At 42.0% G+C, this 15,762-nt stretch overlaps 1 protein-coding gene and 1 long non-coding RNA gene across 3 annotated transcripts in view; one reads left to right on the plus strand and one right to left on the minus strand.

Moving 5' to 3' along the window:
- Nucleotides 1-12,925, plus strand: LOC118394716 (serine/threonine-protein kinase 17A-like). 2 transcript variants are annotated; one of them, XM_035788191.2, is made up of 7 exons: nt 2-474; nt 8,629-8,841; nt 10,843-10,987; nt 11,183-11,309; nt 11,426-11,474; nt 11,582-11,755; nt 11,947-12,925. In XM_035788191.2, the coding sequence occupies exons 1-7, from the start codon at nt 314-316 to the stop codon at nt 12,254-12,256; spliced, it is 1,179 nt and encodes a 392-aa protein (XP_035644084.1). In that variant the 5' UTR covers nt 2-313; the 3' UTR covers nt 12,257-12,925. The 2 variants fall into 2 exon arrangements, with proteins under 2 accessions (XP_035644085.1, XP_035644084.1); XM_035788192.2 differs by lacking the exon at nt 8,629-8,841 and having other exon boundaries at nt 1-474.
- LOC118394718 (uncharacterized) overlaps nt 12,362-15,762 on the minus strand; it is a 12,601-nt gene continuing 9,200 nt past the window's right edge. Inside the window, exon 2 of the long non-coding RNA XR_004827807.2 lies at nt 12,362-13,549. This is a non-coding gene — a long non-coding RNA (uncharacterized LOC118394718). The remainder of the gene's footprint in view (nt 13,550-15,762) is intronic.

The raw sequence follows: 15,762 nt of genomic DNA on the forward strand, positions 1-15,762 counted from the left end.
TGCTCTCACAGAAGTCTTAATGGGACAGATACAATGATGCGGTGTCTATCTAAGTTGATGGGTGCGATATATCAGTCACTGAGCTAAATTGACTTTTGCGAGGAGCGTTATCAGAGCAGCCAGTCAAACAACTGTCTATGCATGACAACTGCGGATAACGTTCAAGAATCTCATTAGACACAGTGGTTGACGAGAATAAAACATTCTAGTGCCCTTGCTTGGAAGCTTCTCCGATACGCAAAAGGAAGGTACTTTTGTGGTATTCTCAACAACGCGTGTTTTCCTGAAAGAATATTCAACAAGTGAACCAAGAATGATTCCACCCAGTCCAGGGCTCACCGACACAAGATTCCGCGGTCAGACCGAGACGAACCGGGGAGCCACTGCGCTTCTTCTGGACAACATCAAAACCCCAATCAGGACCGAGTCATTTAAGGAGCTATACAACGTTATACCTGGCAAAGAGCTAGGCAGGTGAGTTGAACATTGTAGCTAGTAGGTTAACCGGTTGGACCTTAAAAACATACAGTAGTCCAACAAAAAATAGCAATTATCTACCTGGCTGTATAAATGCTCATGTTCCAACGTGGGATACTTTGTAGATCATAGTGCTTGGTTGTCATTTTCAATCAATGTGGCACCATCCATTGGATGTATGAATATGTTTTTATTTATCAAGGATGTGCATTTTGTTTTTTAATATATATTTGACATTGCACCAGATGGCAAACCAAATTCTCATCTGTAATCCCTGGTTTCAAATGAAAACCGTCAGGGTGGCAAATATATTTGCATTAAAGATACCCAATGACCAGTCCCTTTCCCCAGCTGTGAGTGCAAGACTGGCAAGTGAGTCTAGCCTTTCACATACAAAACATTAAGAGAACTGAAGCAAGCGATATTATGTAGTGGCACAGGAGATTTTGTCTATGTGAAAGAATGGACAAAAGCCTTTCAACTAACCTATTCCAAAACCATGGGCACTCATAGATGGGTGTACTGTTATGTATTTATCATTTGTTCATTGTTTTATCTGGATATCTGAGACAAGGTATAGTAGCACAATATTTGCCCATGTGTAGGGTTGCACATTTTGGGGAATATTCAGAGGTGGAGACTTTCTGTGGGAATTAATGGAAATGTATGGGAATTAATATTAATACCATTTCAAATATAGATGTTTTTTGCATTGGATATATTTACCATATCATATGGAGACAGAAACATAAACATTTTACCTTATCATAAGTATACATAATTGCAAATGATAATCCTTACAATAGAAAAAAAACTAGTTACGAATTGAACTTTTAATTAAATTAATTGACTCTTCACATGGGATGATTTCACTGAACAACAAAAGAAAGGGAATATTGAATGATCCATCGCATCTCCCAAAAATGTTTTCAACATGCATCTGTAAAATGATAGTCTAGAATCTAACGATACCTCCTCAATGTCCACCTCTTAAACATCAGACTCTGAGGCCTCATCTTCGCTGTCACTTTCCAACTTAGGATGGCTTGTTGTCAGGCTCAAAGCCTCAAATTTGCCTGGATGGCCACCAATTTTTCAACCTTTCTATTGGTCAGCCTGTTGCATGCTTTGGTGTGTGTGTTCCCAAACAAGGACCAGTTGTGCTCTGAGGTGGCTGACGTTGTTGGGATTTGGAGGATGATTGAGGCAACATTGGAAAGAGCCTCAGATCCACAAAGTCCCTTCCACCAGGTGGCTGATGAGATGTTGGCACGACTGCCATATTGTATCTCCATCTCAAAGCCCTTGCTTGGAAGTGTACTTTGCCAGACTGCCAAGAACCTTGCCCTCATCCATGCCAAGGTGGCGAGACACGGTAGTGCCTTGTTGATCTCTGCACCAGACAGGATGTTCTTGCCAGCATAGTTTGTGTCCCACATGTACGCTGCGGTGTGTATGGGCTTCAGGCATAAGTCTTCACGTATTTTGATTTCAGAACTGCAGTTTCCTCTGCATGGAGCAACAGTGAAGTGGGCAGAGCAGTATGGATTTCTTCTCTTACATTTGCAAGAAGAGTCTGAACATCAGACAGGATGGCATTGTCACCCTCAATCTGTGCAATGGCTACTGCTATAGGTTTCAGGAGTTTCAGGCTGCCTACCACTCTCCCAAAATGCATCACCCAGGAGGATCATCTTAATGGGGCTTTCCATATCGGCAGACTGTGATATGGCCATTTCTTGGAGAGACTCCTTCCCTTCCAGGAGACTGTCAAACATGATGACAACACCACCCCAATGGGTGTTGCTGGGCAGCTTCAATGTGGTGCTCTTATTCTTCTCACTTTGCTTGGTGAGGTAGATTGCTGCTATAACTTGATGACCCTTCACATACCTAACCATTTCCTTGGCTCTCTTGAGGAGTGTATCTATTGTTTTCAGTGGCATGATGTCCTTGAGGAGCAGGTTCAATGCATGAGCAGCACAGACAATGAGTGTGTTGTGAGGGTAGGACTTCTCCACTTTAGACCAAGCAGCCATCATGTTTGCAGCATTGTCTGTCACCAATGCAAAAACCTAATGTGGTGCAGGGTCATTGATGACTGCCTTTAGCACATTTGCAATGTAGAGACCAGTGTCTATTGTCCCTTGTGTCTGTGCTCTTGTAGAATACTGGTTTAGGGGTGAAGATGTAGTTCATTATTCCTTGCCCACGAACATTCGACCACCCATCAGAGATTATTGCAATACAGTCTGCTTTCTCAATGATTTGCTTGAGCTTCACTTGAACTCTGCATACAGCAAATGAGTAGATAAAGTATGTCTGGTTGGAGGGGTATATGCTGGGCGATGAACATTCAGTAATCTCTTCCAATACACATTGCCACTGTGGGCATCAGAGGTGAACCAGTTGCATACACAGCTCGAGCAAGACATTCATCAGCATTTCTGACTACATTCCTCCATTGAGTCAAACTTCTGATTCCAGGAGGATCATGAGCTGTTGCTATTGATAAGGTGTCTTTTCATCATAATTGTCACCTCGAATAGAAGTAGAGGGACTTATGTCAGAGGTTGTGTGTGCTGAGGGAACATTATGCACTTGGCCAGATGACTCTGCATCTTTGTTGCATTCTTCACATATGATTTTGCACATGTTCACAGCTTTTCCTTCTACATTAGTTGCAGTGAAATGTCTCCATAGATCAGATGGTGCCCGTGGCATTTTCCTGTAACAATTAGATGAAAATAAATGTAAAAAATACAATTCCATGTACAGATAAAATAGTTAAGCAGTTTGATTAAACAACTACTTTGTAAGATAGTGTTTAAATGAAACATGTATGGAAATGGGTGAATTAACACTCCTCAGTTAGCAGGCTCAAGCAAGCTAAACCCCACATGGTAGCAAAAACTAACTAGAAGAAATTGTTAACAAGTTAAATGATTTAAACACACTGTGCTGTAAGCTATATGTACTATCTACTAGTTAACAAAAAATCCTCCATGTCATATTCACCCCACCCAGTATTGTAATTAAAACTTACCAGAAAGCATGTAGTTCTTGGCTCAGACAGTGTAGTAGTGTGGGCTCCATAGCATCTCATTAGTGTGCAAGATCTTGAGAATCAGCTGTGATGGAAGAATGCACTGTGCATGCAGTGTTGCAATTCCATTGAATTGGGGATAGTGCCACAAACCTAGACTTGCCTTGCATATCCCACAAAAAAAGGTTCACTGTTATAAGCTAATGTTTTTGCTGAATTTAAGCAACATTCCCAGACTTAACATCCCATGGAAAACTTCCAGAAAATGTCTGACCCTTTGCAACCCAACCCATGGGTAACTTGTTCAGTTGTAAACTAGTTGGCCAAGTCCAATACTACTGTAAATTAATTTCCTTATGTGCACTTTGCAGAAAATTGGTCTGCCATTTCGTGGTTGCTAAAATTCTAATAGTATGCCTAATTTCAGTTTGTGACAAAAAAAGTAAGTGTAGTGTGGAGAATTATTATATAATCTAAACTGCTGTGACATATCTTTTCCATAACCAAAAATATAGTATTTTCAGCTACACACAAGCCAAAGTATGTGGACACCCCTTAAAATTTGTGGATTTGGCTATTTCAGCCACGCCCGTAGCTGACAAGTGTATACAATTGAGCACACACAGCCATGCAATCTCCATAGACAGACATTGGCAGTAGAATGGCCTTACTGAGTGACTTTAACGTGGCACCATCATAGGATGTCACCTTTTCAACAAATGTCTGCCCTGCTAAAGCTGCCCCGGTCAACTGTTAGTGATGTTGTGAAGTGGAAACGTCTAGGAGTAACAACCGGCTCAGCCGCGAAGTGGTAGGCCACACAAGCTCACAGAACAGGACCACCGAGTGCTGAAGCGCGTAAAAAATAGTCTGTAGTGAGTGTTGCAACCGAGGACAGAGTTCCAAACTACCTCTGGAAGCAATGTCAGCACAAGAACTGTTTGCCGGGAGCTTCATGAAATGGGTTTACATGGCCAAGCAGCCACACACAAGCCAAAGATCACCATGCTCAATACTAAGCATTGGCTGGAGTGGTGTAAAGCTCGCTGCCATTGGACTATGGAGCAGTGGAAAAGTGCTCTCTGGAGTGAGGAATAACTTTTCACCATCTCGAATTCTGGTAGACAAATCTGGGTTTGGCAGATGCTAGGAGAACGCGACCTGTCCAAATGCATAGTGCCAACTGTAAAGTTTGGTGGAGGGGGAATAATGGTCTGGGGCAGTTTTTCATGGTTTGGTCTAGGCCCCTTAGTTCCAGTGAAGGGAAATCTTAACGCTACAGCATACAATGACATTCTAGACGATTCTGTGCTTCCAACTTTGTGGCAACAGTTCACATACTTTTGGTCATGTAGTGTATTTGAAGGTGTACAAAAGTAAGACACAAACAATACTTAAAAATGTGAAGCATAGAAATAGCACACATATAGAGCTACCACCAATTTGACTAATCTCTCATTGAAAACTAGTCTCTCACATTTCCCTGCTAAACTGTCTGAGATGTAGGTAATGTAGTTGGAGCCAGACCTCCTGAGGCTGCATGGTTATACCTTTTTTTCACCTGGAGATGTTGGTCAAACACACTGGAGAATTTTATAATTAGAGCTCTTCTGTGATCATTTAGATCAAAGTTGGCTATTAGGTCATAGCTAGCAGCAATTTAATTTTCATAAATTATAAATCAAACAGACATGACTAGGGCCGGGAGTTTGGGGTCACTCTTTGAGCCACTGCTTTTACTAGCGAATTTGGGGGATAGCCCCGACCGCGCCTCGAACCTGTATTCAGCGACAGTCAAGCAAACAGTTTTGAGGGAGTGTGCAGTTGGCATGCTGACTGCAGGAATGTCCATGAGCTGTTGCCAGATAATTTTATGTTAATTTCTCTACAATAAGCCGCCTCCAACATTGTTTTTAGAGAATTTGGCAGTACGTCCAACCGCATACCACATGTAACCATGCCAGGCCAGGATTTCCACATCTGACTTCTTTACCTGCTGGATCATCTGAAACCAGCCACTAGGAAAGCTGATGAAAATGTGGATTTGCACAACCGAAGAATCTCTGAAGAAACTGTCAGAAACCGTCTCAGGGAAGGTCATCTGCGTGCTCATCGCCCTCACCAGTCTCGTAACTGACTAAAGTGGGCCAACTTCACTGGCACGCTGGAGAACTGTGCTCTTCACGGATGAATCCCAGTTTCAACTGTACCGGGCAGATGGCAGACAGTGTGTATGGCATCGTGTGGGTGGTTTTCTGAACAAAGTGCCCCATGGTGGCAGTGTGGTATGGGCAGGCCTAAGCAACAGACAATGAACACAATTGCATTTTATCGATGGCAATTTGAATGCAGAGATACTGTGACGAGGCCCATTTGTGGGTCCACAGTCCTCAATCAACAGCCTGGTCAACACTGTGAAGGAGATGTCACACTACATGAGGCAAATAGTGATCACACCAAATACTAACTGGTTTTCTGATCCATGACCATACTTTTTTTTTAAGGCATCCGTGACCAACATGCCTATTTGTATTCTATTTGAAATCCAAAAATAAACATAACATGCCAACAATTTCAAAGATTTTACTGAGTTACAGTTCATTAGGCCCTAGTGTACAATGTTATTGATCCTCAGTTTTCTCCTATCACAGCCATTAAAATCTGTAACTAAAATCTGCAACTAAAGTCACCATTGGTCTCATGGTGAAATATCTGAGTAGTTTCCTCCTTCTCTGGCAACTGAGTTAAGGATGCCTCTCTCTTTGGGTGTATTGATACACCATCCAAAGTGTAATTTTAATAACTTCACCCAATGTCAGCTTTTTTTTTTTTCTTTTTTTCCCTACCCATCTACAAATATGCGAGGCATTGGAAAACCTCCCTGTGTTTGAAATATACTGCTTGACTGAGGGACCTTACAATTATCTGTATGTGTGTGGTACTGAGATGAGGTGGTCATTCATAAATTATGTTAAACACTATTGCATACCAAGTGAGGTCATGAAACGTATTATGTGACTTGTTAAGCATATTTTTACTTAAATAATTTAGGATTGCCATAACAAAGGGGTTGAATACTTGTTGACTCAAGACATTCAGCTTTTTTATTAAATTGTAAAAATGTCAACTTAATTACAATTTCACATTATGGGGTATTTTTTTTGTGTGTAGGCTATTAGTGAAGCATAAGCTACAGCTAGCTAACAATGAAGTGCATAAAATGTGGTGAGTAGTTGACTCAGACAATAGTTGATCAGATTAATTTCTTCAAAAATGGAAATGAGAGCTCTGTGTGCCAAGTCAAGGTAAGCTTTTATTAATTTATTGCCACTGGGTTTCCTAATGCGTTAGTTCTAGTAGCTATGTTGACTGATGTAGGCTGTGTGTAGCTGTTACCAGTTATGATATGAAAGTTTTGCTTTAGACCGCTGATGTGTTGCACTGTAGTCCACAAGTGAGGTGAAGAGGAGACCGATCAAAGGCTGCTATGAAAGTGAACTGTGTTTGAATGTGATCATGTGTGTATTCATTCTGCAGATTCTGTTAAAGCATTTCTGATACGGAATGAAACAAACATACCTGAATTTGACCAATAGAAACTCTTGTTTGCAACTGTTGGACTAATGATTACACCCCAGATCATCTAGATGCATGCAAGACTGTGCAAGACAATATTGAATGTGTCAATGTCTGTCAACTTGATTACTCAAATGTTCTCTCTACCTGTGCACCTACGTTGTAAACATTCATTCATAGGCTAGGTTGTACCAACCTCATGATGTGTATTGGAAAAATGTGTGTATCGCGTAGTAGCCTAAACCTATCAATGTTACATTGAGCTGGGTGAATGTAATATGAATGACAGGCATCCAATATGCTGTCATAGCAATAAGGCCATGCTCGTATTAAACGGCACGGAGCGCTGGGTTTGTGTGTCCTAACAGGAAAATCAAGTTTTTTGACTGCACTGGAACTTTTGAGATTCACAAAGCTATGCCTCCCCTCACTTAGGCAATCCCCCTCGCCAAACACGCACGCACAACCAGATTTAATGGAGACACCTGTTCCCTGCTAAAGACATGAATGGGTTTATCAGCAGCAGCAAGGGTTAACAACGTCAGCTTGGGTTAAAGGCTAAAGACACTCCGCTTTGAATAACTGGATTAAGGGATTGAGGCATGCATGGCACTACTGTGAACCTGCTACCATATTATTATGTATTGAGGTTATAGTATCGGGCATGGTTGATGGCGACTTCCTTGTCTGTTACAGTCCTTGACATGTTATATGTAACGAGGCAAGTCGGTTAAGAACAAAATCTTATTTACAATGACTGCCTACCTCAGCTAAACCCGGACAGCGCTGGTCCATTTGTGCGCTGCGATATTGGACTTCCAATCATGGCCGGTTGTGATACAGCCTTGAATCGAACCAGGGTCTGTTGTGATGCTTCTAGCACTTAGAACAGTGCCCTAGACCGCTGCATCACTCGGGAGCCCTAATGTGTAGGTCTATGTATGAAGTTTTCTGAATCTCACTGCGTGTGAGGGTAGAGGTAGTCAATGGAACATCCAGCCCAGAGCCAAAACATGACTGCTAGCCAGCCAATAATACTGTATGAGGTCATTGATTAACACAGCATGGCTCTCTGTCTGGACACTGGGTCATTTTAAGTGGGTCATTTTAAAATCAATGGTTGGGTGAGCTTGAAGGTCGTCTTTGTTTACTAATGATTTTAATGAATATGAAAATGCAGGGAGAAGGCATATTCAGTGACCATGACAACAATTGATGGCCGTTTCACCCATTTCCCAATCATTTATTTTCAGTCTACGTCTACCTAATTCAGGTGTAAGGATTCTAGTAAAGGGAGGACAAAGCAGTGTGATGTAAATTACTATCTTGATTATCCACCAAGATGCGTAATCTCCATCAACAATCACTATCGTATCACTGTAGTTGGCTTTCTCAAACTGATTCATTACTATTTAGTCACACTGTAGTCCTGTTTCTTTTTTTTATCCTTATATCGTAGGGTGAAGTTTGCTCATCATTAAGGTCGGTACTTCAATATATTTAACGTTAAGTTCCCCATCTGTCTCCAGGGGAAAGTTTGCCATAGTGAAAATGTGCATTGAGAAGAGCACAGGGATAGAGTATGCAGCCAAGTTCCTGAAGAAGCGAAGGAAGGGTCAGGACTGCAGAGTGGAGGTGCTCCATGAGATCGCTGTGCTGGAGCTCACCAACACTAGCCACAGAATTATCAACCTGCACCAAGTCTACGAGACCCTGACAGAGATGGTCCTGGTGCTTGAGTAGTAAGTATTACTACAAAAAGCTGTTTGTGTGTACACCTACATGAACACCTATTCACTGTTAACGTTGTCTGTGTGTGCGCACCTGCCAGCATGACATCTTCAAGCTCACTAGCGACGTCAAGCTCTAGTTCCGATCTCCAGCTTTGCTCTGCTAAGAAGAGCAGCTTGCAGAAAGTCATCACTCGCGTTCTTAACGATGAATACCACAATCCCCACTGCAGGGAATCGGCGAGTCAGTTGGAAAAACTGTGCAGTGAGTTGGAAAGACCCCCGGCCTCCCTCTGCCTGAGTAGGAGGGTAATCCAGCTAACACTAAACCCCGCTGTAGCGTCTGTCATGCTTCGCTGACTAGAGTAGAGCAGGCTAGAGGGATGTCAGAACCCTGCTGCTTCTTACTACCATTGGGACCAGCTGCTCATCTACTAACTTTGCACTAGAGTGACTAGTTTTTTCTATAAGACTTATGACAACATTGTGTTGAAGGCATTCCAGACATTGAATAGTTTGAAGGGTTATTGTTTTTTAACTTTGATTTATTTTCATTCTCCATATTAACAGGGAACTTTGCCTTAAACTTCCCTATCGAATTGAAAGTGCACGTTCAATGGTGCCATATCTGTTCACTGGCCCATGGTGGCACTCCAATGACTAATTCATGACCAGTCCAATCAATGAATGCACAAATCTAAGAGGAGATATTTGAAATACTATGAGAATTGAATGCCATCAGAGACATGGAATTGTGGTTAAATAGGATCAATATCAGGATGAGTGTACTGTGAGTTGTTTTGGGGCTGCTGTATGTGTTTTCTGTGCTTCAGATGATTTTGAACTGAGTAGGTCAGTGGCAGTACTCACTCTGAGATATTTATAGTTCTGACCAGATTACATTTTGTTTGTTGTATTCATGTTTTAATCTTCTCCTTTTGAAGGTGCCCAGTGAGTGAAAGCTTGGCTCTCTGCCCTATTTAGTGGTCTGTCCGCATGAGAAAAACAAAACAGAAATGCTCTGAGAAAGGGTAATTGTGAGTTGAGATCTCATACTATTTGGCTTGGTCAGAGACTTCTACATTACAATAAATAATGGGGCATTCTCCACTTTGGTAGGAAATGGAGCGGAACTGCGGTTTTGTTTGGTATTGATAATTATCTATGATCTGAATGGGGCTAGAGGTGTCATTTGCAAATGACACTTGGTTGTTTTTGTAGATATTCTGGGGGCATAGAAGTCAGAGAAATCAGGAAGTGGGCAGGTTGGGATAGGGGGACAGCGGAGCTCTGTTCAGGCACCAAGGGGCTGCAGAGGGAGGGAGCGACCCAGAGCGGAGTGGGATCTCTTTAGTTCTGTCAGATGACACATGAGGAGCTGGAGGGTGGCTGCTGTGCAATAGGGAGTCATCACCTTGGCTGCCTGGACCAGAGGAAAAACACATGCCTCTCTGTGAACACGCAACAACCGCAATACACAGTCACGCTTGTGTGCATGCACTGACCTCTATACACCCACATGCTCGTGTGCATACACACACCTACCTCACTGCTCATACTCCACCCTCAATTTTAATTCCGTTGAGGCTCTTTTTCTGTCCTTGAAACTAGTAAACAAATGAGAAATTGAACCGCTTTGAACTGGGATACCAGAGTGAGAATCAGGTCACTGGCTGAGCTGTTTGTCTCACTGGAGTTGGAGACCAAATACTGGTCATCCTCTCACATTGTCTATAAACAGGGGCAAGGAGGACAGCTAAGGACACTGTTTTGTCTAAATTTGAAATTTGTTCCTCATTAATTTCAGAAACACTGTTTTGAGTGTTTTATTTTACTTAGACCATATTGTTGAATGAACTCTATTATTCAGTTTGAATTATGGATCGCCGAATAGGTGTTGATTATGTAGAGACTGTTAGTATCCTGTTCGTCTTTTCCACTACAGTGTCCTCGGGGACATTTTCCATCATTCCAATAAACCACTCTCACTCGGCTGTGTGTCTGTGTCCATAGTGCGGCGGGAGGGGAGATCTTTAACCAGTGTGTTGCCGAGAGAGACGAGGCCTTCACCCAGGAGGAGGTCAAATGGTTAATGAGACAGATCCTGGAGGGTGTGGCCTTCCTACACAGGAACAACATTGTCCACCTGGACCTCAAGGTGCATAGTATGAGGCTGTATTTGTGACATCTGACTGATTTTTGTTCTCCATTTTAGCATTATGTTTAAACATTTTCAAAAGAAAGGTCAGATTAAACGGTTCTCCATAACATCTTGACAGAATGAACAAAGGAAACGCTGAACGACTCAATGATCCTCATCCACTGTCCCATTGACTGGTCTTGTCCCTCTCAGCCTCAGAATATCCTGCTGACCAGTGCCTGTCCTCTGGGGGATATAAAGATAGTGGACTTTGGCCTTTCCAGAAGGCTGTGTCAGAACCAGGAGCTCAGGGAGATCATGGGCACACCAGAGTATGTCGGTGAGTGAACCCCTTTTGATTGTATTTTTATTGAACTTACTTACATTGACTCAAAAACAACTTGGATGATCACGTCTTACTTTAGCAAAACTATTCACTGTTTCTCTTGTTTGCAGCCCCAGAGATTCTAAATTATGAACCAATCAGCACAGCAACTGACATGTGGTAAGATGGGTAAAATCTCAACCTATATGTTTGACTTAGTGATGACAGAGGTTCCATTTCTTTCAATGGCAACAGATAATTTGGTATGCTATGTCTTGCGAACCAAGGAGTATAGGGGTGTTGGCCTACATGATGTTGACGGGGACTTCACCATTTCTTGGAGAAGACAAGCAGGAGACTTTCCTCAACATCTCCCAGATCAACATTGACTACACAGAGAATGAACTCCAGGACCTCTCAGCCATCCACTTCATCCAGTCACTCCTCATCAAAGAGCCCAAGTGAGATTATCCCAAACCAATATTGTTATTATTCACAAATTATTCATTTTAGCGATTTTGGTAGTTCCTAGGTAGATGTTCCACCTCAATTGAAGACCTTGATAAAAGCATAACAGTGAATTTCATACTCTTGAAAATGTAACAGAAAACAACGTAGGATACTGAGCCATCCCTCTCTATCCTGTCTAAAGGTCTCGTGCCACTGCTGAAGAGTGCCTGAGGCATCATTGGCTCCAGGAGCAAGTCCAGAAGAAGACAGAAGAGAATATCACCAGTGAGATCTGCCAACGGGAACACGCCAAGCCTGCCCCCCCTTCCTCATTATCCTCAGAGGAGGAAGGTCCTGTGGTAGAGGAGCTGATGGTAGTAGCAGCCTACACCATAGGTCCATGCCGGCCAACGGTGCCCAACCCAGAGACTCTGTTTCCGGATGCGAAGGCTGTCTCTAAGCGGTTCACGTTCGAGGAGCCACGCTGCTCCCTACAGAAGACCATCTTCTGATAGAAGGGTAGGCCTATAAGCACTCCAACTGTAGATGGGATCTTTACTGATTGATTGTAAATTGTTTACCACACACACCAGTCTCCACTCACAAGCCAAACTATGTCTGTCTGCATCACATTTTTATTAATTTTAAAACTATTTTAATGAACTACTGACGTTTTGTCTGCCATTCTTCCACATTCGGTCAATCGTTCATGTTCTGCTTGTTTACCATTCTTTTCCTAATATTCATGCAGTACGTTCAGCTTTCATGAGTACAATTGTTCATCATAACTTCAACTAATCTATCACTTATTTCCATGTCTTAAATATTTTGTTTTCACTGTGAATAAATAGTAATGTCCTAATTAATCAATCATACAACAGTGCAATAGAACACTATGGGAGACATTTTCTGGTCGCACAGATTGTGTATAGTACAACTGGAACCAATGACTAAATTAGTTTTTCCAAGTGCCGGCTATAAAGATATGATGGCTTTGTACTAAGCAATTACATTGTTAATTTGCTCTTTACAGTACCTTCATTCTCCTAAGGCATGTACATATTGCTCAGGACAGCACTGTTTATACTGTTTGTAATGCATAAATGGCACTTATTTCCTTGTACAATGTATGTAAATGTCTTAAGGATGTACAAAGCATCAATAAACATTGGTCAAAGCAATTATATTTCTGTGGTGATTTTAAACCAGGAAGCATCTTGTGTATGCTGTTGTCAAAACAAGGTCCAATGGTGTCCTGAAAGAATGCATGTCAAAGTGCTATGGGTACAAGTCTGCGACTGACATGGGGAGGCGGACGAGTGCAGCAGTTATACCTTCATCACACTAGTTCTGGTGAGTAGATCAGGAAGACCAGTTTGGCTGTGTCAAGTCCTGTCTTATCTGACAGTGGTGTGGTCTAAGCTTACCCTCTAGAGCACTGCCTGTTAAATTCTGCCTAGCGCTGCCAGGGAGAAGACAAAGGTACTGTATGCATTAGGTCAAATTACCTTCATGTACTTAGACTGTAAGTCCACACTGACCTTCAATGTATCAATCAATTTCCTGTCTTTCTATAGAATAATATTGCCACTAGAATATTGATAGCAAACAGTTATGCTGCTAGTTGGCTCCCATGTAGGAGGAATGACCCCCAGAGAGCAGTAAAGTTCCACATAGTTGTGCAGGTCAGAAAGGTGGATGTTGTGGACCTTCGGGGGGTGGTGCTCCCAGAATGTCCATGGCTGTCTGGTTGGCTTCCAGCTGCTCCAGGGCTAGACGGTGGTAGTCCAACCTGGAGAAGATCTCTAGAAAATAAAACAAGTGCAGGCAGAAATACAATGTGAGTATTGGGTCATTCTTTTTGAAGTCTAAGGTGAGGACATCTTGTCTTGATTTAACACATTTATATTATGATCCATGTTATGTTGCCTCTTTCTAAGGTCATGATATGACGATAAACATGACAACACCTAAGTGACAATTAATTTTCAAGAAGGTAATGCATCATCCAGCACCAGTCAACAAGGTGGTGTAGATGGCCATCGGCTGGAGTTTGCTTGGTGAGACCCTAATGATTGTTGCTCAGAGTAGCACACTCTCTGTACCAGCGACAAGAAGACCCTGGGGAGTAGACTGTTCAATGACAGATATACAATGTTAAAGATGTTATCTATTTGAAATCTCAAATTGACAAATTTGCTTGGATTAGTTGCTTTCCATAAAAATGTATTTTTGCCGAAAGGTCAGAGCCCAATTCTTTGAACTGAATCATCCCACATTTCATCAGGATCTGTGCATCAAAAGGAGACCACATTCAGATCATTTGAATCAAGTCATGAAATAATATTTATTTAGCTTCTGTTAACGTTTGTCATCTTCATCATATACTTTGTTAAAGTGATAGTTCACACAAATTACATGTTGGATTCCTGTAAGATGTTTATGGACAGCAATCCATGCTTTTGGTTTTGTTTACCTATACATGGTTTTAAAACACTAACTTTTTTGTTTGGCACAAATCCAATGCAAGTCAATGGTGCCTATTACCATTCCATGTCCTTTTCGGCTTTCCTAGAGTTCAATCAATGAGGTGAAATTGGAGATGTTGGTTAGAGCTGCCTTGCCTCACAAAATTTGAGTTTGCTATTCACAAGAAGCATTGCCTGAGATGAACCATGCCTCGAACAAAAGAGACCTCAGGAGACCTAAGATTAAGAATTGTTGACTGAAAACGGTTACAAAAGTTTCTCTAAAAGCCTTGTTGTTCATCAGTCCATGGTAGACAAATTGTCTATAAATGAAAAGTTCAGCACTCTTGCTACTCTCCCTAGGAGTGGCCGTCCTGCAAAGATGAATGCAAGAGCACAGCACAGAATGCTCAGAGGTTAAGAAGAATCCTAGAGTGTCAGCTAAAGACTTACAAAAATCTCTGGAACATGCTAACATCTCTGTTGACGAGCCTACAATACGTAAAACACTAAACAAGAATGGTGTTCATGGGAGGATACCAAGGAAGAAGCCACTGCTGTCCAAAAAAAACATTGCTGCACGTCTGAAGTTTGCAAAAGTGCACCTGGATGTTCCACAGCGATACTGGCTAAATATTCTGTGGACAGATGAAACTACAGTTGAGTTGTTTGGAAGGAACACACATCATGTGTGGAGAAAAAAAAGGCATAGCACACCAACACCATCAAAACTTCATCCCTACTGTAAAGTATGGTGGAGGGAGCAACATGGTTTGGGGCTGCTTTGCTGCCTTAGGGCCTGGACAGCTTGCTACTGTATCATCGACAGAAAAATGAATTCCCATGGTTATCAAAACATTTTGTCTGCCAATTGAAGCTCAACAGAAGTTGGGTGATGCAACAGGACAACAACCCAAAACAGAAGTAAATCAACAACAGAATGGCTTCAGCAGAAGAAAATACGCCTTCTGGAATGGCCCAGATAGTCCTGATCTCAACTCGATTGAGATGCTGTGGCATGACCTTAATAGAGCAATTCACACCAGACATCCCAAGAATATAGCTGAAATGAAACAGTTTTGTAAAGAGGAATGGTCCAAAATTCCTCCTGACTGTCAGAAAACATTTGGTTGAGGTTATTGCTGCCAAAGGAGGGTCAACCAGTTATTAAATCCAAGGGTTCACATACTGTTTCCACCCTGCACTGTGAATGTTAACACAGTTTGTTCAATAAATAAATGAAAATGTATAATTTGTGTTATTAGTTTAAGCCAACTGTTTGTCTATTGTGACCTAGATGAATATCAGATCAAATTTATGCCGAAATGCAGGTATTTCCAAAGGGTTCACATACTTTTCCTTGTGTGTAGAATTGTTGGAAATTGGGGGGGCTGTGGGTACCAAGACTCACAAGCAACTGCGGCCCCTCATGAGTTTAGATTTTTTGGCCCCGCCCCCATCAAAGTTGCCCATCCCTGCTGTAGATAGAAACGGTCTCTGAGCCTGTTGGACCTCATGCTCTGATCTGCCCGAAAGTTAGGGAGAGAACA

Source organism: Oncorhynchus keta, chromosome 15 (genome assembly GCF_023373465.1).
Source record: "Oncorhynchus keta strain PuntledgeMale-10-30-2019 chromosome 15, Oket_V2, whole genome shotgun sequence".
Lineage (NCBI taxonomy): Eukaryota > Metazoa > Chordata > Actinopteri > Salmoniformes > Salmonidae > Oncorhynchus > Oncorhynchus keta.